The 25,679-nt window shown below is 33.5% G+C and overlaps 5 protein-coding genes across 6 annotated transcripts; 3 read left to right on the forward strand and 2 right to left on the reverse strand.

Annotated features, from left to right (window-relative positions):
- Positions 1–354: 354 nt before the first annotated feature.
- LOC140809848 (GDT1-like protein 4) lies at positions 355–4,691 on the forward strand. Of its 2 annotated transcripts, XM_073167603.1 has the most exons (12): positions 356–564; positions 671–739; positions 2,202–2,261; positions 2,351–2,398; positions 3,102–3,187; positions 3,293–3,329; positions 3,406–3,453; positions 3,639–3,707; positions 3,783–3,827; positions 3,928–3,989; positions 4,163–4,235; positions 4,411–4,691. In XM_073167603.1, exons 1-12 carry the CDS (start codon positions 544–546, stop codon positions 4,480–4,482), a joined length of 690 nt encoding a protein of 229 aa, XP_073023704.1. In that variant the 5' UTR covers positions 356–543; the 3' UTR covers positions 4,483–4,691. The 2 variants fall into 2 exon arrangements, with proteins under 2 accessions (XP_073023705.1, XP_073023704.1); XM_073167604.1 differs by lacking the exon at positions 2,202–2,261 and having other exon boundaries at positions 355–564.
- A 1,144-nt stretch (positions 4,692–5,835) lies between these two features.
- LOC140810010 (zinc finger protein WIP6-like) lies at positions 5,836–7,650 on the forward strand. Its single transcript, XM_073167802.1, has 2 exons — positions 5,836–6,697; positions 7,155–7,650. Exons 1-2 carry the CDS (start codon positions 6,335–6,337, stop codon positions 7,599–7,601), a joined length of 810 nt encoding a protein of 269 aa, XP_073023903.1. The 5' UTR covers positions 5,836–6,334; the 3' UTR covers positions 7,602–7,650.
- Positions 7,651–9,643: 1,993 nt separating this feature from the next.
- On the reverse strand, positions 9,644–13,320 carry LOC140809779 (methionine aminopeptidase 1B, chloroplastic-like). The gene is made up of 10 exons (XM_073167502.1): positions 13,143–13,320; positions 12,722–12,806; positions 12,138–12,375; positions 11,701–11,862; positions 11,581–11,622; positions 11,333–11,404; positions 11,124–11,203; positions 10,735–10,832; positions 10,350–10,397; positions 9,644–10,094 (listed from the first exon to the last, which is right to left on the reverse strand). Exons 1-10 carry the CDS (start codon positions 13,282–13,284, stop codon positions 9,949–9,951), a joined length of 1,113 nt encoding a protein of 370 aa, XP_073023603.1. The 5' UTR covers positions 13,285–13,320; the 3' UTR covers positions 9,644–9,948.
- Positions 13,321–15,391: 2,071 nt separating this feature from the next.
- LOC140809780 (small polypeptide DEVIL 4-like) lies at positions 15,392–15,877 on the forward strand. The gene has a single exon (XM_073167503.1). The coding sequence runs from the start codon at positions 15,537–15,539 to the stop codon at positions 15,672–15,674; it is 138 nt and encodes a 45-aa protein (XP_073023604.1). The 5' UTR covers positions 15,392–15,536; the 3' UTR covers positions 15,675–15,877.
- A 4,550-nt stretch (positions 15,878–20,427) lies between these two features.
- On the reverse strand, positions 20,428–23,354 carry LOC140810072 (transcription factor bHLH30-like). Its single transcript, XM_073167882.1, has 3 exons — positions 23,046–23,354; positions 22,209–22,676; positions 20,428–21,471 (listed from the first exon to the last, which is right to left on the reverse strand). Exons 2-3 carry the CDS (start codon positions 22,674–22,676, stop codon positions 20,998–21,000), a joined length of 942 nt encoding a protein of 313 aa, XP_073023983.1. The 5' UTR covers positions 23,046–23,354; the 3' UTR covers positions 20,428–20,997.
- Between the last annotated feature and the right edge of the window lie 2,325 nt (positions 23,355–25,679).

Consider the following 25,679-nt stretch of genomic DNA (forward strand, 5'->3'; position numbering starts at 1 on the left):
GTTTGTCAATTATAAGTCGATGCTACATGTGAGGCACTGTCCAACATGGTTTGGATGGACAAGAGTCACAAATATATGTGATTTTAAAAAAATTGTGGACCTCATGTATGTGTGGCTAAATTTGAACTCTTGATTCTATCACGGGATAGTGCCCGTAAGATGGAATCAACCCTAATATAACGTGATTGTTATATTGTTAAAAAATATAATTTTGTGGGCAATAATATCATTTAACCAATTCAATGATATTCTAAATATGAAAATAATATCGACCAATCAAACCTTCTTTTCGATTTTTTGTTTTGAACCAATAAAATCAATAATTTCGTTATTCAATCTCTTTCAGAAAAACGTCCAAACGAATGTCAAACAGGAAATTTTCAGAATTCTCGAGTTCATTCATTTAATTTTATTCCGCATCGTGCACGTGTAATCCACACCCCGCGTATTTATATCTCCACACACGCTGTTACCGCATAAACCAAGCTCTTCGATCTCTCCGCATTCAGGGTTCCTTTCGCTTTCACCATTTATTTGGTGAAAATGGATCTCTCAGTTGTTCAAGTATGATTATGCGCTTTTGGTGTTCCTTCTAGTTAATTTTTTCACTCAAATTCATCTGATTTTTACTTTGTTTATTGTGTAACTTATCTTTGTGGGTGGTTAATAGGGGTTCACAAAGTCACTCGCGATGACTGTGTTATCGGAGATAGGAGACAAGACGTTTTTTGCAGCTGCAGTAAGTTTACTTTTGTTCGAAAGTTTTTGATTCGGCGATAATTGTATTGAGATCAGATAAATTTATGCGAGGGGTTTAAGGATACTGATTTGCATCACTGTTATGTATTTAAGATAGATTGCTTAAATTAATGTGCGTTGATGCATCTATAGTTTGCTATCACGCTGTAATGAAGCAAACAATAGTTATATTCTTTGGAATCAAGGACGGGAAAAGTTAGTCGAGGACAATAATTACGCGAAAAATTTAACCATGTGGGCTTTAAGTTTAGGCTACTGCCATGCTCTCTCTCCGCCTTCACTTGAAATTCAGCCTTTTCTGATTTGTGTATCATAAATCAGAGTTTTATGTGTGTTCCAGACAAGGGCAGTGGCATGATTTAGATCCTGATGGCATTTTGATGTATCACAACAATATGGAAATGCCTTTTATTATTTTATCAGTCCATTTCAACTATCTTCTCTTATGTTATTCTATATATTGGAATCTGATTTTGTTTATTGGTTCTTTAATTTGATAATCACATTCTTTTACAAATGGAATCCATAACATAGGCAGGACAGGGTATCAATTCCTACTTTATAGTTTTCTTGTAGAAGACTATTAGTCTAATAATCAACTTTTTAGAGAATAAGTTCCTTCTCCTTTTGCCTTTCTCTTTTCTAGAATTATGTGGTATGAGAAATTATATTTTGATCTGTATCTTTTGACCCATCATATAAAGGTCTCCAAGCATACTTCAGAGACAACACTTGTGCTTATATATTTTTATTTAAATTTATCTGTGTTTAGCTGTTTACCAGCTGTTGTCTGTCGGATTGAACTGTCATTTGAAAATCTCGTTTTAGTTTGTACATCTCATTCAGCTTTGAAGTTGGATGGTGTTCAGCACCGAATGTCTAGATGTGGTCTGATTTTGGGCGAATATTGAAACATGCCTTTTGTTCCTCTAACGGACTGGAATTTAATTCTCTCTTTTGAAGAGAAATTGATCGGCTAAATCTATTTAATGACATATAAGATCTAAAGAGGTTTCACTCTCTGGCAATGTTTATGATCTCAAGATTCTTAACTATCACGTGGTTATTAATTGACCATTTACACAAGCAACGGGCTATACTTGTGTGTTTACAGGTTATCAATTTGGTGTTCGGTCATTAACATATAAATGGTTGTGTTTCTTTGATTTTTCAACTATTTATTTATAAAATTTTGTGCTTTTGTTACTTTATTTTATCGGATTTTTTTCTCTCTTCAATATTAGGATCTCTCCAACTCATTTCCATATATGGTAGCTCTTACATTTTGGCATCTCGTAAGATAGAAGTATATGAAATAATCAAGAATGTTTTATATTTCCTTGCCCTTTGAACAAAGTGCGTATCGACTTTTAATCTACATCCTTAGATTGTGTTTGAGGAATAAAAACGGTGACCATAGGCAAATCACTGCTTGTTTTCAGATCTTGGCGATGCGCCACCCTAGAAGACTTGTGTTGTCAGGATGCCTTGGAGCTTTGATTGTATAATTCTCATCTTTTCTTCATCTCATGTTTTAGATTTTGAATAATTTCTCAAGGCCCTCAATTTACGGCAAGTTTCTTATTTGTAGGTCATGACTATCTTATCAGCTGTAGTTGGATGGGCTGCTCCAAATATGGTAAATGGTCTCGATGGAACATTATGTTATGCTCCCTGGTCATATACCCCGTGGATATGATTTGAACATCTGGAATGTGTTTTAATTCATAGTTCTATACTATGTAAAAGTACCAACAAATAGTAAATGAAATGTTATTTTCCTTCTCCCAGTGGATCACATCTATCCTTGAAGTCCTTTTGGCTTATTCAATAATCTGTTCATAGTGATGATATTATCGACAAATACAGTGTTTATTATATTCTCATAATTCACAGAAGCCAGTTGATATTGTATGACTATATTAACTTCTACACGTTGTTTAATTGCCCAAATGGGTATTATTTCAATCTTGATGTTCTATGCACTTCCCCCTTTACCATAGGGGAATCTTGGGGTTAAGTTTGCCAGCAGAGTTATCTTCGGATGGCACCACGAGACTGAAGCCTAATTTTTTGAGTTTGTGGTCCACGAAGTATTTAAAACAGCGGAATAGGGCATACAGCAGTATTCATGGTCTTCACGACATGAATATGTTCTTGTTAGAATGCCATGACTGGCTTGTAAATTTATACAATTTTTCCTAGTGCAATAAGCTTGCTAGCCTGCAAGTATGACATGTCACAATTAAAGAATTTTGTCTCCATATTTGTGATATTGGTTTGCATCCTTCGTGGATTATTTGTCTGACAGCTATTTTGGTCCTTGATTTGTATCTGTGCAGATTTCCCGTAAGTGGACTCATCATGTCACGACATTATTGTTTCTGGGATTTGGTTTCTGGTCTTTGTGGGATGCGTTTAATGGAGGGTACTGAATTATAGTCGTATAATTTTAACTATTGTTTCTCTTATACTCAAGGATTGTCCTATTGCCATCCTTTTAAATCCAATTTGGATTCACTTTCCCTGACAGGGAAACTGAAGAATTGGCCGAAGTTGAAAAAGAGCTGGTGAGTTTCTTATGTGATATAAAATCCCTTGACGTGATGTCAAACTTCACTAATACCACATTTTTGGTACTACCAGAACGCTGATGTGAAAGTTAATGGTGGGGAAACTACTAAGAATGATAAGGTAATGCATAAGCCAACCTTCCATTGTAGCATTGTAACAGAACATATTACATAAATATTTTTATATTTCAAGTGGATCATTTTTCCATTTTAAAGCATAGGATCTCTTTCATGTATTCTAATAGCCTTTTGTGTTTGAGCATTTCTGAATGCCTATAAATTTTTTTCCTATTCATGCATTTTCAGGATTCAGATAAACTGAAAAAGCAGAGTCGCCCCTTTCTCGCTCAATTCTTCTCTCCAATCTTATTGAAGGTTCTCCACGTTATTTTCATCAAACATATTCAGCAAAAACCAGCAAGAAAATAATCTTTTGTTCTGTTTTTGCAGGCCTTTTCCATCACATTCTTTGGTGAATGGGGCGATAAGAGCCAAGTAAGCACGTTTATGAACCAGAAAAAGAAGTTTGATCAATTTTTTTTTTACTTTTGCAGTTTTGCCCCTTTCATTAACGATAAGAAAAATTTTCTGCTAGCTTGCCACAATTGGTTTGGCTGCAGATGAGAATCCTCTTGGTGTTGTTCTTGGAGGAATCCTGTAAGTTCATACGAACCCCTATTATTCGCTTTCTTATGAAGTGTGATCTTGATACAATTTTGTACATTCTTGTATGCGAGTTTTAAGATATCACCTTCATTCGGTGATCTAATAGGTTAAAAAAATGTTATTCTTACGCCACTCTTGTTTGATCTGCTTTGTGCATCTTTTAGTGGACAAGCTTTGTGTACTACTGCTGCTGTCCTAGGAGGAAAGAGCCTGGCAAAACAAATATCTGAGAAAATAGTAAGTTTCCGAAATTCGCTCTTCTTTTTCCCCTAATAACAAAAATAAAGCTCTGCTTTTCTCTTAATTTTAATTTAATTTTATACATGTAATACATCTTCGCTAAGCTAGTGGGCAGGCCACTATAAAGCATTGGTAGATGCAACAAGTAACAACAATACGATGTTTGATGTAGGTTGCGCTTTCTTCTGGAGTTCTTTTCATTGTTTTCGGAATTCAATCATTTCTTGCAACAGTGGAGCCATGATGATGACTCCTAAATTATCGAAGGTCGGTATTACACGACAGATACACGAGAAACTAATTCATCATCATTATAGTAGTTTTCTCGACAAAAAATATTTACCCTTTTCTTGTTGTCGAAATATATTGTTGTAAACATGATTAGACGTTGAATTAAATTGTAACGTCGAACAGATGTCGCATTTAAAATTTAGAACTATATTTTTATGTGAAGTGGGATGATGTCATGTCCGGTGAACTCGAGTTATTCTATCGTAGACCCATTTCCAACGTAACTTGCCTTTCCGAAGCATTATTTTCTCCTCATCTAAAGTTTCATAAAATTTACTCACCCGTGGTACCTTTTGAAGTGAAGAAACTTCACCTATTCTCATCAAGAAATTAAAAATTCAAACCCGTATTCCAAATCTCGAAACAGACCCATTTAAAAGCTCCACTTTAATTTGTCATTCTCATTAAATATAAAATTCAGATCAGAAATATTTCAATATCCGGTTCAGATGAACGGATGTATCCATCAGCATTATGGGGCTTCTGCTCAGTCAGGCCACCTTTATTGGGACTTCAATTTTGTTACCTTAAACGGAAAATTTTGGTCAGTGTAAAAGTGAGAGGTTATTGATAAGATTTGTGCCCAAACTGGGTTCTATTGTATTGTGTGTGACCTGACCGGATTTTTATTTTGGAGTAGCTCATTAATTAGCCCAGCGCAATCTAGCAGTATTCTTTCTGACACTTTTGGTATCGTTTAATATGTAATATCATTCGACTGGTTTGTATTAGTTTCAATCGACCAAATACCTCGCAAATATTTCGAAACGGTGTTACAGAACCTTGTATCTAACTCGGAAATATAACTCAAACCTACTTCAATTAGGAAAGGGAATAGTTTTACAAGGTGCTTATTTCCATCATGTAAAAGTTCATGAAAAATTTCCCCGGCGAATAATCGAATGTCGCAGAGCAAAAAGAGACTGTCATTTGTATGCATGCGGAACAAAGGTACAAGTGAATAGAGGTACACTTTAATATGGGTAACATCGAAAGGAATATTTTCTCAAAATTATATAGATAATCGTTTCTCCGAATATTTTTTAAAATAAGATTCGATCCCCAACAATATTGACCAATCAGGGCGTAGAACCCAAATAAAAGAGGCAGTTTAATTTGTAGTTGACAGTTGTTTTCAAGAAGACTCATGCCTGTACCAATCAATCACACCTCTCTAGTCTGTTCGGAAGTCAGTCACATCAGCTGATTTAGCTTTTCAAAATTGTTGTCCGATCACTATTACTTTTGACTAATCATGTGATCAAACCAAGGATCCAGTAGTTTTGAGTTGAATCAATTAAGGTAAATTAGAAACTAAGGTCGAGTCGAGTCCAGCTTTCATCAAATTATCCGGGATTAGTTATTTGTCCAAAATCAGTTCGAATTTACTATCTAGTAAGACATTCGATTCGACTAGTTTGATCATTGCGGCATTCAATTAAACATAGAAACCCAAAAAAATGTTAGAAAGGGAAGAGACAGAGAACTTAAATTAGACACTAACTAAGATGAAAATAATCTTGTGACAAAGTGATTAATGCACGGTGTAATTAATGTGTCGTGAAGCAAAAAAATATGGTAATATTCAATGCATCCTTCTTCCAACCCTTCCTTCTTCCCTATATTTTGTCTCCATATGCAAACACGCCAAAATCCAACATTCCACGTGCTATCACACACAAAATAAAATAAAAAAAATCTCAGTAAAAATTGAGCAATATTCTCACATCCCAAAATCTGATATTGTCACTCCATATTCAAGATTGTCTGTCTATTAATTAAACAAAGAATACAACAATATCACCATGCAATTTCGTACTCGTGAGGGTTTCTGTACTTCGGAACATGATGAAGAAGATGATCATGGCCACTCAACTGTACTTTCTCTCGGACCTCCGGGGCCAAAGTTCAACCCCAGCTTCGGTGAGTACAAGCTGCCACAGCAGGATTTCAAAAACCCCGGTGGTGGAAAAGCAGCAGGTGTCAGTACTGTCTTTTCTCATATCGGCTCACGGAATTCGGCTTCATCATCCTCAGTAGCCATTGCCGCAGAAAGCTTTAATGAAAAACAGTTCTGGATTCCAACTCCAGCTCAAATTCTTGTTGGCCCTACACAATATTCTTGTTCTGTCTGCAACAAGACTTTCAACAGATACAACAACATGCAGGTTCTAATTATCCTATTATATTTTTTCCTTTGAAAGAATTGTCAAGAATTCTAGAATTCTGAGTCAAGATTCAAATGAATTTTTTAAACTCGTCAAGTTTTCTGAATTTATTCTCAAAATCAGCATATATACACACACAGGCATAGATCTTCCTGATCAAGGAGCTCATGCAAGATCTAGCTAAATAATTCTTTACGTTAGTATAATAATATCACAGTCATCCAGTCGTGTGTACTTGCGCCAAGAAAATCTAGAAAAAGTGTCTAAAACTAAGATTGTAAATTAAAAGACATTTAGATTGTAAGATACATGCTACAAAATGTGGCTGGTAAGAAAATTATGCTCCATTTTCTCTTTCCCAAATGCTCCAAAAATATCAGATGTAACAGAAGTCGGTAGATCATACATTTTTTTTTTGCCCTAATTAATGTCTTTGTATATTCTTGCTCTTATCTAGATGCATATGTGGGGGCATGGCTCAGAATACAGAAAAGGGCATGAATCTTTGAAGGGAACAAAACCAGCTTCCTCAATTCTGAGACTCCCATGTTACTGCTGCGCAGAAGGCTGTAAGAACAACATAGAACATCCACGATCGAAGCCACTAAAGGATTTTCGAACGCTGCAAACACATTACAAGCGGAAACATGGCGCAAAGCCTTTCGGCTGTCGGAAATGTGGTAAGCCATTTGCTGTCCGAGGGGATTGGCGCACTCACGAAAAGAACTGCGGAAAGATTTGGTTTTGTATTTGTGGTTCCGATTTTAAACATAAAAGATCGCTAAAGGATCATGTACGTTCATTTGGGCGAGGCCATGCGCCGCAAAGTGAGAATTTTTACTCCTATTATTATAATACTGAGATTGAGGTGGATGCATATGAACAAGAGGAAGACGTGGTTTGAAATTAAGGAGTATAGACGAGGGATTTTGATCAAGGAGCAGTAAATGTATGTTTCCAAGTGTGATCTTTGCTATAAAAATCTTGAAGGTTTTTCAGTAGTGATCAGAATTTCCAACGATTTTCAATTTATTTACTGCTTCTATAAAAATGGAAAAGGTAACTTCAACCTAGGAATAAATCCTCACTTTTCTGCTTTGGAAAATTTTTAAACAAGGATTAGAAACTTAATTGTGTATAAAAGACGAGATCGAGGAGTACGTATAGATTTAGACGTACGTATACATGAAATGATATGAATATTTACCAAATTATAATTTCCAACATTGCATCCGTTTAATTAAGTCCTATATGTTGTGTGTATGGTTTGTTTGGAGACAGGAGACAACTACTTTGAAGTGGCAGTTCATTTACTGGGCAATTAACCAAATATCTTGTTGGTTTAGGAGCGGAAAAAAATATCAATTTTTCGGTATATCGAAATTATTGTATTGAAAAATATCGAATTTACATAAACTTTTGGTACGGTCTGATATCGATACTGAAATTTTCGATAAAATTACAATATTAAATTTGAAATTTATTTTCAGTATATATCGAAATAATATATATAAACTAAAAAATGTATAATATTTTTAAATAAAAAGTTAAATTTTTTAAAAATATTACTATTTTTTGAGTATAAAATTGTATTTATCCACATGGTATTGAAATTTTGGTATACTTCGATATAATAGATATGATAATTATATATACTTAAAATTTGGATGTATCGAAATATGTCATTCAATATAATATAAATATCTTTTATAATATATATTTTTCGGTGCAGTGTGGAACAATACAGTACAACTAATCTGATTTGAATGTATCTTTTTTGTGGGAAAATACTGGACACACACACATATATATACATACATATATATACATACATACATATATATATATTTATATAAAATTTTTTTTTCACCGCAAATTGGTCAAGAGAAACAATGGCAGAACTCGCAGATAATGTCAGAGATGTGGTACAGTTTCTGAATTTACGTACTGTTCAGTAAGCAAACTACAAGACTTTCACCACTTGCCAAAATTAATATTTTAACAGACTATTATCAATAATTCAATTTCCACAAGGTCACGAATAACCTAATTTAATTTTCGAACAGAAATATATAATTATTAGCTAATTAGTGAATTAAATTAAATGCATTTAAAACTTCAACACTTTGTGTCAGGCGGTAAGAATGGACCACTGCTTGTTGGCATTAAATTCACCAGACCAAAAGTATTTAACTTTTATCTTTTCAGACAAAAAAAAAACACGTATCTTACATAAATTATCTCACACTCACTGCGCCTACTTTCTTTAAATATTCTTTATTTATTTTCTGTTCATTGCTTACTCACTACATACTAGTACATAGTGTCTTGGATCATACACATCGAGGCCTTTTCGGCTGTTTTTGTTAGATGTCTTAGATCTACTTAATAAAGTTTTAAAATTTTAAATTTGCATATGTAGATTTAATAATCATCTTTCACTTGAGCTAAATTGAATTATCAAATTTCAATTTTAATTTTACATCTTCTAGATTTGGTAATTTTTTAAAAAAAAAATTACAAAATTTATTTCTTTGCATTTATTGGATCATTTGACTCGATCTATTTTCTATAAAGAGTTTACATCTCTGTGGTGATAGATAGATATCCATCCTCTAGTTGTTTTCTCCATTAGCATCGTGATTCACATGCTAGCCGTTTTTTTTTCTGTTAATTATCTCCTCTATTTTTGAATGTTTTCTGCAACTTGTTTCTTGGTCATTGATGTACATTTGTGTATTGTGGCTTCTAGTCCAGTGATGTCTGCAGTAGTTATAATCTGGTAATTTTGAGTATTTGATTCGTCCATTTCTACGATGAGCTGCATATGTGCTCGATATTTTTGCTACCAAATTTGAGCTTTCCCATCAGTTGTCTCGGTTTATATTCATTGCACTGCAATTCATTATTATGAAAAAAAAAAAAAAAAGTGGAACATGGTTGTAGTGAAAAATAACATTATACATAAACATTATGGAATGCAATTCATGATGTTCAAATCTTCCAGGGTTCTGATGCCAACATAGAAATCGTACCCCAAGTACTGAAGAATCTGCTCTACTTCAAATCTATTGTCAATATGTACTGTAATGGTTCAAAGAATGCTTCTTGAAGTGACAGTAGCATGTAGAGACCACCCTTCTTCTTGATCAGGTTGCTTGATCAAGTCCACGGGAAATAAAATAATTCGGAAAAACCGAGTTCGTTGTTTCTATGTTCAAGGACAAGCCCCCCAAAAACAATTGGGTCCTTCAACATTTAGTTAGAATTTCAGGGCCGGTTTTCGTGATGAGTATAGTATGCTCAAACTGTGCTGCAGCGCTGCCATCTGCTGTTAATGTAGTCCATTTGTCTGGCCACGTTATGCAATCTGTTGTTCCCAACGTAAGAATCGGTTCTGCAGCAACAAATCATGGAGTTCATTTCCAAAAATGCTCGAAAAAATAAAAATAAAAAAACAATATCAAACCGCTGCTGCTGGAAAAAGGGAATCTGGCCAAATCATGGAGTTCATTTCCAAAAATGCTCGAAAAAATAGAAATAAAAAAACAATATCCGCGATGAAATCCATTGGCAAAGTTCAGTACGTTCTACAGGAAACAAGAGTGCCTTCTTAATTAATTCAAATAATACCAAAAAATACCAAACTCACCGATTGTAAACGTTTGTCCTTCAACCATGTTGCCCGGCTTGTCGTTACCTATTATAGAAATTGAATATACAAAAACGGATAACTAGGCTATTAGGAATAAAAGGAAAACATAGAGATGGGCTAATGAAATAAGCAAGCATAGATGCATCAACTTTTACTGTGTATCAACACTAGCTTGATTGATTTGCTGAAGGTTATGTGATCCAACCTTAGAGCAAATATGCATGGGTGCCATCTTTAGCGGGAATGAACGTTACTTATCCAAAGTTCAGACTTCTCAATCTTGAAGGATATTTTTATTAATCATATTGAATTTCTTCCATCTGAATTCATTATTGTCTAATTGATAAGCAAGTTAAATGACAACTTTCAATGAATTGCTCACGTTGGTGAAATATGAGAGGTTCAGAGTGAAAAATTTTCCCAATGCCATGTCCAACAAACCGGTCCACCACGCCATAGCCATATTTTTCAGCATGCTCACTGAGGAAACAAACAATAGCAAACAAGAGCTTGAGAACCCAAAAGTAGCATTCAATGAAAATAGTCGTGCATCATTAGTTTAAAGCAAAGTAAAATTGTTTGGCAAAGTCTATTCTGACTAAGTGCAAGGCCAATCATGATTGACGTATCCTAAGGCCTAAGCCCTCTTGAAGTACCAACTTTTTTCGGTGTGCTTTTGGCCCGAAAGGAAAAAAAGAAAAATGGGCCGCCCAACTAGCATTGAATGCACTAAATCCCACCAAATAAGCATGAAAAGGTAGCCTCAAGTACCTGATCATCTGCCCAATAATCTTGAAAGGGGCACCGTGCTTGCAAACATCTATAGCTCTATGCATGCATTCTTCTGTCACCTGACATCAAATAGGAATGTAAATCAGGAGCTCGTTTTACTGTAACGATTATATAATTACTTAGTCACCAAAAATAAAGGACAGAAGCATCATAAAAGACTTCTTGGAACAATATAAAAAGAAAGTTACCTTGACAAGTTGTTTCATTGCATCATTCACGTTACCGCACAAAAAGGTCTTGGATGTATCTCCATGATAACCCTGGAAAGAACAGAAATTAATAGGAAATAAATCAACTAAGAGCAAAGACTAGAATGCATATAGTCGTGCAGAAAGTTTCTTGTAATAAGAAAATAAATATTATGTATGATAACATTTCAATTTAGAGGGAAAGTAGACAATGGTATTTTGCCAGTTTATAATAATAAAAAACATACATTTAAGTAGACCGTTACATCAATATTTATTATATCACCATCCTGCATAACAAAAAAAATTTTTAGTCGCAAAAAATTGAATATCTGCAGGTAGAGGATGCCAAATAAACCACATAGAACCTGTAATTGGCGAGAATCGGGTATTCCATGACACATACACTCATTAACTGAAGTGCAAACGCTCTTTGGAAAGCCCCCGTATCCTAGAGGTGAAGGATAGGCACCCGCATCAATGATCATTTTGTGAACAGCTACATCAATTTCATTGGTGTTTATTGATGGCTGAAATGAAATTTGATGATAAGTAAATTTCCTTGAACAGGAAAAGGTACAACTTCCATCATGTACATATACGATCTTAGGAATCTATTCAAAAAATAAGTTTCTTTTCACTAATTCTGTCATACTACGAGCTTTTCGAGTCAAACCCGATGAAATTTGGATAAAATGTTCCAATTATCCTAAATAATTTAAATATGTTGGTCTTTTTGGTATTCAAATAACTTGTGCCAGAAAGTCCGGAAACCCAAAAAAAAACAGATCATGAGAATTCTCACCCGTACTAATGATCCAGCGTAGTCCAGCACCCGAGCAGCAAGCTCACATGCAGCCTTCATGCGAGCAATTCCTTCAGGATCATGAATTTGATGTTCACTGGAAATTTCGGGCAACAATTTTGAACTAACATAAGGAGGCTTTGGAATATTATCAGGCACAGAAAGTCTAGGATATGTTTTTCCACGCCTCAAAGCAGGTCTTCTATCAGATTTTGATGATGTTTGAAGCTCACGTTGCCTATGCATCAGTAGAAAATGAAATTTAATATTTTGTAACAATTCACCATTATCACTCTCTCTTTAAAATCTACATGGAAATACACTGGGAAGGAACATGTTTTGCGAAAGGATGTAGACCCCGGAAACAATTTATCAATCATACGGAAGTTGGAAGGTAGCAGAGAAAATTTCTATTCAAGCGGCTCAAAACAGAAAATTCACCTTGAGAAAACACATTAAAGATGGTACTTTAGAAAGAAAAAAAAATCAGAATTCAGCCCATACTTTATTTTGCTGACAACATTGATAAATAATTGAACTAATCCGCATGAACCAAAATAGAAACCAACAGATGCATACTTTACCTCCTAATTCTGATTGCCTCCTCCAAACCAGATATCCTTTTTGATTCAATTACAAGCCGCTTGGTTAATTTTGAACCTTCATGTCCTGTCAAAAAATGTATCCAAGAAAATTGGAGCGAATAAGGTCACAAGAAAACACTTTTCGCGGACACAATGGGCAATTTTACCCATAAAAACATCAAATCGTATTTCTTCCAGAATTAATGCATCATCCCAATACACCAAATTCACCCATTTAAACTTTGGTTCACCATCACTTCATAATTCTAAAGAGAAGTGAATTCAAGATACCAAGATAGTAACATTCTACTTCTCGATCAAGCCACCACCACCCAACCCCCCGCGCGTATCATAGAAAACCCACTTCAAATTCCCAGTAGTAAGTAACTGCACACAGACAAGGTAGAAAGAAGGGACGTACCATAGAGATGTAAAGTTCGACAAGAGGAGATTGGGGATCCCATGAAAAGAGTGGAAGACCCTGAAAAACTGGCGTCGCCATTGAATGGGAGTTGTCGAGCGGCAGCTGTGCCAAGTGAAAATGAAGTATTTGCAGACGCCATTCCTATGTTAGCTCGTTCATTAGCGTTCGATGACAATTCCCAAGGGATAACGAGAAAAAATATTTAATTAGTAAATTTCGTAACATTCTGGGCTTGCTATTCACAACCCAAACGTTGCCCTCAAATTTGCCCAAACATCGCAGTACGAATCAAATATGTAGGCCCAACCCAAAGGACTAAATTTTGCCCAATTATCTCAGTACAAGTATACTCTTTTGGGCCACCACAGGCCCAAATTCTAAAGCCCAACAATATTTTTTTTTATTTATAGAAGAGGGATCAGTGTTAAAGAGTCGGGTGGCAATGCCAATTATTATTACAAGAGTTTGCAGTGTATATATATATATATATATATATATAACAATTGCATGAAAAACCTAGTCGTTTGTGAATATGAATAGTTTGGTTATTAATGAAAAAAACACCATGACAACATTGCTACTTTAAATCGACCGACGTTAATAATACAGGGTAGATATACTATAATACTATAAAACCATATCATAAATTTTATAAGATGAAATGTCGAGACAAGGGGGAGCCATGGCTATGTCAAACCACGAGACCTTCACGTGTGACCTGACTTTATTTCTGACTGTACAACACCTAATGAATTTTAAATTCCAGTATGGGACACTACAAAAACAGACTTAGATTATCGTGTAATTTTTTTTTTAATTAATCTCTAATGCTCTTCCTGTCTTCCGTGATTATCGAAATTGAATTTTTTGTCATATATCTTCATTCCGTATATACGGCACGTAATTTTATGTAGCTGACGACTAGCAGATATTTCATAGCAGTTGAGTCGAATATAATTATGTGAAAATATGACAAGTTTTAAATTTGATTTATTCTTTATTATTTTATTTTATTAAATCATTTCTTTATATACTTGAGAGAATAACATGGGCCCGCTAAAAGTTTAAGCATGGGAGGAGCACGAGAACAAGCAAGTGGGTTGCTTTGTTTGTTTTTGTTTTTGTTTTTTTAATTTAAAAAATTAGATTAAAAACAAATTTTTTTATTAAAAATGTACGAACAAACCTGCACAATGAATACTATATATTAATGTGGACACATTTTAAATTGGTCACACCCTAGAAACCTCTGTTCCTTGGGTTCATAACCCACTCAATAAATAATAATAACAACTAAATAAATATATACGTTGGAGGGGAATATGGCACGGCTATTTGTGGGACTTTGACTGTTGATATATAATTAAATGTGTTAATAAAATTAAATTAACAATTATAGCATCCCCAATTTTAATAACAGCTAGGAACAAACAAATAAATGTATAGGGATTTAACCTCAAATATATATACATATATATATTTAAGCGCAAATTGTGGTAATGATGCTATAAAATAAAAAGTAATTATGACAAAGGCCACGATGAATTATTTTACGTAATTACTATGGTCGAATCAAACTCATTCCTGTAAATTAATAATATATAGTTAAAAATATTACTCATAGTAGAATAGGTCCAATTAATCCCATAGTTGTAACCTTTTCATCAGCATATATGAATGTATGACAGTTGAGTATAAAACTATGGAGAGATCAAATATGTTTCCTATTGTGCAATATTCATAATCAATATATGTGGTAAATTTATATTGATGATATACAGAAGACAAAAACTTGTATGAGATGATCTCATATATCATATTTTTGTGCTAAGGATATTACTTTTTATTATGAATATTGGTAGCGTCAGACCGTCTCACAGATAAAGATTCGTCAGACCGTCTCACAAGAGATCTACCCTACACAAATCGTCAGATAAAAAAAGTCACACTTTGAAAGTATATTTATTTATCTACATACAGGCAATCACACAAGTATATAAAATAAGTTTTACCATAATGGCGAGGAGAACAATATTGTAAACAAGTTGTATTATCTTATTCGAAGGAAAAATGATATTTACTTAGATTATTAATAATTAGTATTCTTACTGTGTTATAATAATAACAATAATACCTAAATGGGAAAGGTTAAGGTGTGGGGTACGGTTTCCGCAAGTGAGGTGGGGGGGCCTCTTTAAGAACCTAAAGGCCACCACAGTTGCCTCTTTAATCGACCAATGCACACATAGATCTCTCCCCTATAAGAACCCCACTTCTTCCATCAAAAATCTCAAGAATTTTCTCCATTTTTTCGCAAGAAGAAGACTTTATCTGATTCTGCGTTGATTCAGATCAGAAGGAAATTAAAGGGTCATTTTCAATCATCATAAAATGAACATGACGACGAAGAGTCGTAGCAGCAAGAGGGGCATTTCGAGTAGGGGGCTTGGAAGAGTGCTTAGGGAGCAAAGGGCTAAGCTCTACATTATCAGGAGATGTGTGGTTATGCTTCTTTGTTACCATGATTGAACTTTAATGGCTCATCCATCCCTTTTTCTTTTCTGTTTTCTTTTCTTTGCACGATTTTTTTCTTGTTTTTTTTCCTGGCTTCGTTAGAGTGTACATATGTGCGGCGGGTGGCCAGTGTTAGCCTAGATCTTGACAATTTTGTACTATTTTTGCCTTTCATGTGGCTTCTTGTGTAAATCCGGTAGCTTGAATTGGAATGATGATTATTATCATTTAATTTCCTTGAAAAGTTCTGTTTTTTTCTCCGATGCTCCTTTAATAATTTCTCATCTAGAGCGTATAATAACGGACGAATATTTAATGTAAATACAAACTCAATTTCTAGATGAATTTCTAATAATATATTTGTATATATGTACATAAACATAATGTTTTATGGACCCTACTTAAAACATTATGTTTTCAGGGTATTTTTCTTTGCATTAAAGCCAACTGGGGGATTCTTTTTTCTCACAAGTCAAAACCAGTTATTAATTTTGATGAATGCACAATTAATTCAAACACCGATCTCAACCAGTCAAACTATATATCCAATCGACAACTCGTAACTACTCCAAGGGCACGGGGATTTAGTAATATCAAATCCTTTATAATCAACAAGATATTAATAATAACTCTTTGAAAATAATTGAAAATTTATGAGATAATTAGAGGATATTTATATATTTTTTAAAAAGCATTGAAAATTCATGATATTAATTTATGTTTTTTGTGTAAACCAAAAAAAATAAATAAACGCAAATATATGAGTCGTATAAACGTGTCCATTTTTGTTCATCAAATTTATTAGTTTTCAGCAATTATTGGGTTGCCTAAAGTTCAAAACTATTTTACTAATGCCTAAGATAATCTTGTTTATTTTGCTTGTCGTTAACCAAACAGCATACTGTTAAGTTATGACCATTAACAATTTAATTGAATCTCTCAAAAAGATAAGCAAATTACTATATGTGGTGATGTCCCAAAAGAGGGGGTTATCCTTAGACTCGGGCAGAATAAGAAAGAACAGGAAGCCAATGGAGGCCGAGTCAAGAACCGGCTCAGGTGGAGAAAATGCTCTTATATAAACAATATATGGATATGCAACAGTTAGGGAAACTAATTAGACCAGCACATGTAAAAACAAACTCGGGCCTCCAGCTTAGCATGAGCGGTATAAAAAGACTGGGATAATGGATCAGATATTTGTCTGTGTCCTCATATCATGACTACTATCCAAGCATCTCGGGATAGATATCGATTTTGGGCCCACAGGTATGGATCACTCTGCCTCGAAATAATTAGTATGTCAGTCAGCGCATGTAGGGGCGATGTAACAAGACTGGAAACAATATGAGTTGTCAATAGTGATAGTGTCATGTACACAAAGAATGGACAATTGTTTGATCACGAGGAGTAGCCGGACACTGAAAACAAATTCCTCATTACCTTTTTCTTTATAAATACTTGGGTTCGGTCGATCATTTAAGACATTCACTTAACATTCTTTACAAGCACTCACTATATACTCTCTATACAGAACTTTCCTCTGCGTAAATATGACTGACTAGAGCGTCGGAGTAACTTCTCTATTTAACATTATTTGCTTTCCCAATGGGCAGTATACTCATCCCATGATCCATCTACCTGGTTTCAAGCACTCCCAAGAAAGAAACATAACTTTTTATCCGGGCATATCATATATATTATGAAATTAAATCTTTGGTCAAGCTATAAAAACAAGTTTTGTGGGTCAAGTGATTTTAATTATGACCTTTTTGAAATCCTAAAAGATATAAATGGTATTACTCAATGCATGATATAGCACAAACTTAATTATTTCAAATGTATTTTATAATATATTATGATTGTAATATTTTGCACTTTTCGCTTTGTACTATATATCCCTGATTCAAACTGAATATTATATATATTCTGTGAACATTATTTTCATTTTCTCTTATCGCTTAAAATATAATTAAATGTCTATTTTTTTCCATCACATTGTCAGGTGCTAAGAGAAATCACGGGACCTTTTATTGCCAGAAGTTCTATTTCTATTAACTTTCAAATGTTTCATACTTTATCAAATCCACGTGACGATGCCACATGAAAAAGTGCATCGCAACTGGAAAATCTTCTAAATGTTGCACAAATATCTCTTTCTTGTCCATTCTTTGTTGGTTTCTTTTGAATGCAAAAATATTTCAAACAAGATAAATAATTATCACTATTTCGAACGGATTACAACTTACAAGATATGTCGATATATGAAGGTCCAAATGAAATAAAATTTAAATTAAATGAGTATTCGACGGGAAAAATCCTGAGTTTTTGCGTTCAAATGATAGATTATAGATTTTATATATTTTTTGATCTCGTGAGCTCGATTCCGTAATTCGTACTACTTTTTAAATTTAACCTTGAACAAATTAAAACGATATTACAAATTGGTGTGTAGAAATAAAATTAAAACCCCAAATAAATATTTTGGCGAGTAAGGTATAAGGCGTCAGCCATGATGTCGATCGGATGTATAAAAAATCCAAAAAGAAATCTCCTTGTCCCCCACAGACTGTTCCCATCCAAACCAAAGTGTTAAAAATTGAGATTTAGATATAATCCAATTTTAAAAGTTAGCTCAAGTGGAAAGATTGTCTAAGTTCATATATGCAACTCTCATCATGAATTATATTTAATCGATGTAGAACAACTAATTAAGATACCCCTCAACCACTTTTTTTACAAGTTATAGTTATTTTTCATCAAAGTGCTGAATTGATATTGGACAAACTGAAAATATTCAATAAAATGACAATATTTTTTGGTGTCATGTTACTGTTCAGGTAGAAAATGACTTAAAAAAAATTACTAGTTATTGTAATAAAATTATAAAACTCTGCATTGATTGATAATATAAGAAAAATAAAAAATTTAACTTACAGAACCAAAAATGTTATTCTCCTTGAAAGAAAATATTTAGGATTAAATTTCGAAAAACAATATAGATTTGGCTTTATTCTAAATTTTTTTAAAAAAACCTCTTGTCTCAGTGTATATTTTTGACTAATATGGATTTGAATTTGTATCGCAACCTTATCTTCTTACTCTCTTCACCTTTTCTACCACTGCTTAACTTGCATTGTCTTCAATTCGCCACCAAACAAGAATAATTGCTACCACCGGCTTTCATACCTGCATGAGTTAAATTAGGAACTTTTACTACACAAATTTTTATGCAAATTACGACATATTTTGTCGAATCCAAATACATCGGTGTATCGTTCGATCACCGAGCAATAATTTTATCTAATATTGTTGTTTGTATGTTTTAATTAAACGGCTGAAGCCGCATATATTATTTGTCAACCTCGCACAAGCTAAGGTCTACTTCATAATTTTTTTTTTAAAAAAAATATACATAAACTTATGTTTATAATTACTGTATCCAGATTAATCGTATCCCTCGTGTACTAGAATCCTGGATTCATAATAAGTGCCCTTTATTCTGTGGTTCAGAACCCAAGAAAACACGTCTGTACTTTCAGAATTTCTGGGGTACGAGTTAAAATTATGAACACATTCCAACAAAATCACATGCATGCAACTGTATCATACGCTTGCATATTTCTATATTCGCTCAAATAAATATGTGCGCACACACACATGCATGTGTGTGTATAGCAAATATGGCCTCTTAAATAAAAATGTTACAGTGCATGTATAATTTTTTCTTTCGTCGATAGTTTTCATTTAATATAGACCTAATTTACACTATAACTTAGAATGGTTGTTAATAAATAATAAAAAAAGAAGAAGAATGGATTGGCTGTTAATCCATAGGAAACACACACACAGCCTATAATAAAAAGAAGAAGAATGGATTGGCCGTTAATCCATAGGAAACACACACACACAGCATATAGATATGGTGTGTCATTGAGATCGAGCATTAGCTCCCATGGTCTCACCCTACTTTCCTCGTGTAAGACTCGCGTTCGAGTCGTTCGAGTCCTCCCACCCCTATAGACTAGTATTAAAAAAAGAAAAAAGATTTAGTGTCATTCAATGAACTGAATTTTGGATCCCTGAAATAATTTTCAGGCCTGGCCCAGATATAGTCTCTATTTGGCCCATCAATGAACGAAGTATGTTGGGTTCGACAGCACCAGTTGTACATGTAACCAATCCCTTTTCACTACTGTGACCGAATACTGTTCTATACTGTCGGGTGAAAATAAAATATCTGAACTGTGATAATTGTAATTTTTTTAGAAACAAAATATTCATTACTCAAGAAATTAATGTTTTTCATTGATAAAGTTGTTAAAAATACATATTGTTATTAACTTAAAGAGATGTATCGTAACTTAAGAGATCTATTAATTCAAAAGACTTGTTTAGTATAATATTTCTGATTTTGTAAACTATTCTTTTTAGTTTTAATTATGTTCAATATAATAGATTTATAACATAATGTTGCATGCCAAGAAATATTAGAAATCACAGACTTGCTAGTTAAGGTGATCGGCCTCGATATAGTTTTGAAAATCGAAGTATCCGAACAAAAAAATTTGTCAATCATTAGCATAACTACAGGGAAAAACTCGTGTGAGACGGTTTCACGGATCGTATTTTGTGAGACGTATATCATATTTGGATAATCCAAGAAAAAATATTATTTTTTATGCTAAGAGTATTATTTTTTATTGTGAATATCAGTAGTGTTGACATGTTTCACAGAAAAAGATAAAAACAATAGCAACTTAAGACGAATACGAATCATCAATTCAATTATGTTTTTGCTAGAAGTGCAATAAAAAATTTCGCACTTTTGTACGTATTCCACTCAATACATATATGTTTCGTGATGGCCAGTCATAAGAAAATTCCCAGTACATGTACTCCATCACATCTTTCGACTCTAATAATATAAGAAATTAATCCATCCTCACCAAGAGACATGTCGGCGGGGCAGGCGGTGGTTGTTGAGTTGGCGGAGGAGACGTATACCGAAAAAATAATATCGTCACCTTTTCTTGAAAACCTAATGTCACTCGCTATATATGTGACGTAAGGAGGGTAGAATTTTGTTTTCCAGATGAAAATCAGGGAAAAAGAAACAAGCCCAAATCGAATCAAGAAACCTCTGATCAGTTTCTTTGTTTGGTTCTGATCTAAGGTTACCCTAAACACGAAAAAGATTTCTTTCTCACTTTGATTCTCACCATTTCAACTACAATCCCAATCGCAGCATGCACAAACCAAATTAGTAGCTAAAAACAACACAAATAATTTAACCACGCGAAAGATTTTTTAAAAAGGAAAATTTGAAGGGACCTTTTCAAGAAAATTGATAGTTTGTTCTTTGCCTCTTAACGCTCCCTGAACCAGAATCATCTCCGTTATACTTCTCCATTACTGCTTTAAGAGCTTCCTGTATAGAATCTATACAGTACTGCTGGTGTTGCTGCTCCTCGTGATCATCGTCGTTACTACTACTCTCTGATAAATCTTGATCGTCTTCAGTGATGAAAAGCACATTCTTTACTCGTCCCCCGAGTGTCGTAATTTCGGCTTTAAGTGTCCTCAACTTCAAAGACTTGAGGGTTTGGATTAGGTCTGATAAGAGATCTGGCCTGTCTTCGCAGCAGATTGAAGCTTTGATCAAGAGTTTACCTTCTTCATCTAATGAGTTATCCACTGTTAATTCGTTTATCTCTGTTGGGACTTGATTTGTTTCTGATATTTGAGAAGTTTGGCGCCTTAGGTCCTTCAAATGTTGGATTACTTCTGCTAGCAATGAAGCTTTATCTGTCTGCAGAATAACAAAATATATGTATTTAATACAAAGTCAATTCCGCCACCCTCTAATCTAAATTCATTCTTTGATATACAAAATTCAAGAACTTGCTCGTTTTCATGCACTGAAAGAAGGAAATCCCCGCTTAAGTCACACCGTTTTTCCTGACTAAAAGTATCGTTTTCCATCTAAGCAATTGATTTTAAAAAATAATTAAAGAATTTTGAAAATACTACAAATTTAACTCACAAGTGCGAGCTAATTTCCTAGCTTCACAGCTAGTCTAAATTAAGATTCTAGGCGCTGGCTTAGTAGAATGTGAAAGGAGCCAAATGGCTGACAAAAATGCTTCTTTGTCTGTCTTTTTAAATATATTTTGTGAACCCTACTGCTTATTTTGACTGCAAATTCCGGCAATTTTTTTCCATGGAAGCTTTTAACTGTTTTATTGTTTCTCTTTATTATATCAAATTCAGCGATATTAACGCTCGAACTTCTACAAACATGATCAAATTGACTTGTATTCAACAACTAAAAAACAAACTAAAAGATAGTGATTGAAAAAAAAAAGGTCATATAATGGATCTGATTCTTGAAGTTTCAAAGAAGGATATTTAGCTAGATCCTTGAACACATAAAAAATTATGCAAAACCAAACTTAGAGATTAATATTTTATGCATTTGGATAAACATGAAGATGTTGTATACCACATCATAATGATTAATGGAATATTCAATTTGATTTTACTTACTTTAGTTGTACTTGGGAGTAAACTTCTAAGCTTAGCAAGATGAGCATTGATTCTTTCTCTGCGTCTCCTCTCAGCTTCACTGTGTGCCTTGGAAGCTGCAAGAGCCTTGGCATCCATTATTTCTTGAGCTGTGAGTTTCTGGAGCTCCGCGTGGAGTCCAAACGGGTCGGATCTTGAGTGCATCACCTGCCCTAAAGGGTCACAAATTAGCCTTAAGTTGTGGTCTGAAAGTGGCTCCTCGTACCCAAATTGTAAGCCAGAAGGCCTCCTATTGAAGAAACCTCCATAACATGGTACTGGTGTTGGAGGGAGTACGAATGGGTCGCAGTCACGGGTTGAGAAATGGGTCGGGTTGAACGAGTGATTCCACGGCAGGATTTGCGATACTTCAGGAAAAGTAAGTGTTGGCGCCCCTCCATCCACGAGTCCTCCAGTACTGTATGCCTCAGTAGTGTTTTGTTGCTGCATCTGTTTCATCACAATCCCTCAATTTTAATAGTCGGATAGATTAAAGCAACACTTAGTGTTATATAAAGCTAGAGAGAAAAACAACTTTAGGGTTGTGGCAAAAATCATTTTCATGATCATTTTTTTTTCACATAAAGATTGAAAAGGTAAGAATGTGTGAAAAGACAAGTATCAAGAACTTGGATTCTACTTCTCCAAGAGAAAAAAGGCCGGAATTAAATGGTAAATCAATATGATCCTCGAGCACACTAACTTCTTATTATATATATCTAGCCAGGGTACCGAAATTTTATAATTATATTTTCCATATTATTGTTGGAGGCCTTGATGAATGAAGAAAGAAAATGGGAAAGAAGTCGAAAGTCATACCTTGATAGAGATATCTGCTCGGGCACCTCAGTTCTCTCTTCCTCTTCTTCTTCTTCTTCTTCTTTTCTTCTACTTGTGCCAAAGAAGCTTTAAACTTCTTTTTATATTGTGGTTTGTTTGTAGGTTTTGGTTCCCCACCATATAAAATGGTATAAATCCCGTCATCTTGAGACCTAACATATATAGAGCATGATACTGTATGTGTTGATCTTGTTTGCTTTCTTCTTACGGCACTCCGTTAATTTCTCTCTCTCACTACGCATATATATTACTATTAGCGTAGCCATCAGAGGAGAACTTTTGAGAGCATGTACATTCACTCATGTGCCATACATTATAATATGGCATAATGCTTAGTGATTGGTTCAAAGGCTATAATTGCACTCCCTCAGTGCGCAGAAAGAAAAAAAGAAAGAAAACAAAACATACTTATTGTCGTGTGAGAGTCCATCCATCAAATACGCAAATATATATATATATATATATATATATATATATATATATATATATATATATATATATATATGCACAGACACTACAAGTTAATTCAAAGTGACTCGATTTTTTAGATTTGCCAACAACCCTGATCGTGCAAATTGTAGTACTCTATAAAGTTTATGTAAAGAAATATTTATGACTAATTCAAGGCTGAATTACCCAGACAGCAACATCGATTTTTTATCGAACTGAAAAACTTTAACCGCGGTACTTCGTGCTAAGTATATACTCACAGATGTAGATTATTATACTTAACTGGTTAAATTGAATTCTGATATATATGATATAATTTATGAAGTTGAGTTGAGTTGAGTTTGTAGATGAGTTGAGTTTCCCGTGGTCAAGCTTCCACGTTGTTTATGCACTATCATTTTCAAGATGTAAGCATGTACGTAACCACGCGAAACCTTTGTGCTTCCCCCAACACCCGTGCATAAAATCATTGTGTCTTGCAACACACTTCTCCCCACTTTATTCTCTTTATTTATACCTTTTTACCTTCATACAGTTTCTGTCCCAGTTTTTGAGCTCCTCGGACTAATAAAAAATTCAATTTTCAATTTATACCAGTTCATTAATTAGAAACACAAAATATATATATTGAGATACATAAGTATGAAGTGCTATGTATATTTTTCGCAGTATCAATGTATATATATTTGACGCATCCAAAAATGAGTGATTGCAGATATATTTTGGAGAAAATTGCACTTTTTTTTTCATTTTTGGTCATGTTAACAATTTTTTTATTTTTGTCTTGATACAGTGGATTTTCATTTTTATTATCGTAAATTGTATGTTTTTTAATCTTTGGTCCTTTTTTATCGGAGTCCGTTGTGCATGTCGGTAAGAAAAAGACCAAAAATAGAAACAAAAATACAAGATCAAAAATGAAAAAAAAATATGCATGTTACATGAATAAAATTGAAAATTCAGCGTAACATAATGAAAAATAGAAAAAACATACAAATTACATGATTAGAAATATAAATTCAATATTTTAATTGTTACACTTTTCTCTAACGACCCATGCAACTTTATTGATAAAATAGTTGTATTTTACAACTACAAATTATGGAATTTATTTTTTATATGGGATTTTAGTAATAGAAAAAATGACATTTAATTAATCTGTAATGGATATTTAAAACTATAAATTTATTTTTTAATGCTTTTAAAAATAAAAGAAATGTCATCATTGGTATTACATAACTTTAAAAATTACAAATATATTCACAGATGAAAAATATGAAATTTTTTATATTAAATATATTATTATTATTATATATTATTATTACTCAATAGATTGAGTAGTTGAATAATTAACTCAATCCTTCACGTTTTATATTCATCTCCATAGTATTCACACGGTGATGGACTAAATATTATTTTTATTAGATATTTATATAACTTTAATAAATTGTATTTAAGTAATTGATAAAAAGTGCAACAGCCACTACCAAAATAGTCCAAGAAGACCCCTTTGTATGTTGGGTTAACGATATGACACTAGTCTTACGCATTCATGACGAATGTTCCTCACCACAATTAATAGTGTATTTCTTACATGATTAACTTCCATTTAATAAAACGTGGCATAATCATAATTAATGGTGTTCGATTACCGTTTTAGCTTTTAAGTCATTTATATTTAATATTTTCCTACTCAAAATTTCTTTTAAGACGGATCTAAGATCGACTCAACTTACGAAAAAAATCATTTTAATTTATACGAAAAATATTACATTTCATGATTAAGTATGGATCAAGTCAATATGTTTTACGGATAAAATATATGAATTCGTCTCGCAACCGACCTACCTTTTTTCAAGCATAGTTATACTTTGAAAAATGGCGAGAAGTACGGCAGGTCAGCAAAGGTTTGTAATTAAATTATAGCGTTTAGTTATATTTTAAGTTGTCGCATTAATAAATCCAGTGCCTCGCACATGAAAACTCATGGAAGTCGTAAAGTCTAATTAACTAAAACACTTATATTTTGATGAATCTTCATTAAAATAAAATAACAAATACAATAAACCTGATCACTCCGCGATCTCTTTTCATGATCTATCTATATATATATATATTGTGATATAATTATTGTATATATATATATATATTGTGATATAATTA

This window comes from Primulina eburnea, chromosome 13, assembly GCF_022965805.1.
Source record: "Primulina eburnea isolate SZY01 chromosome 13, ASM2296580v1, whole genome shotgun sequence".
NCBI lineage: Eukaryota > Viridiplantae > Streptophyta > Magnoliopsida > Lamiales > Gesneriaceae > Primulina > Primulina eburnea.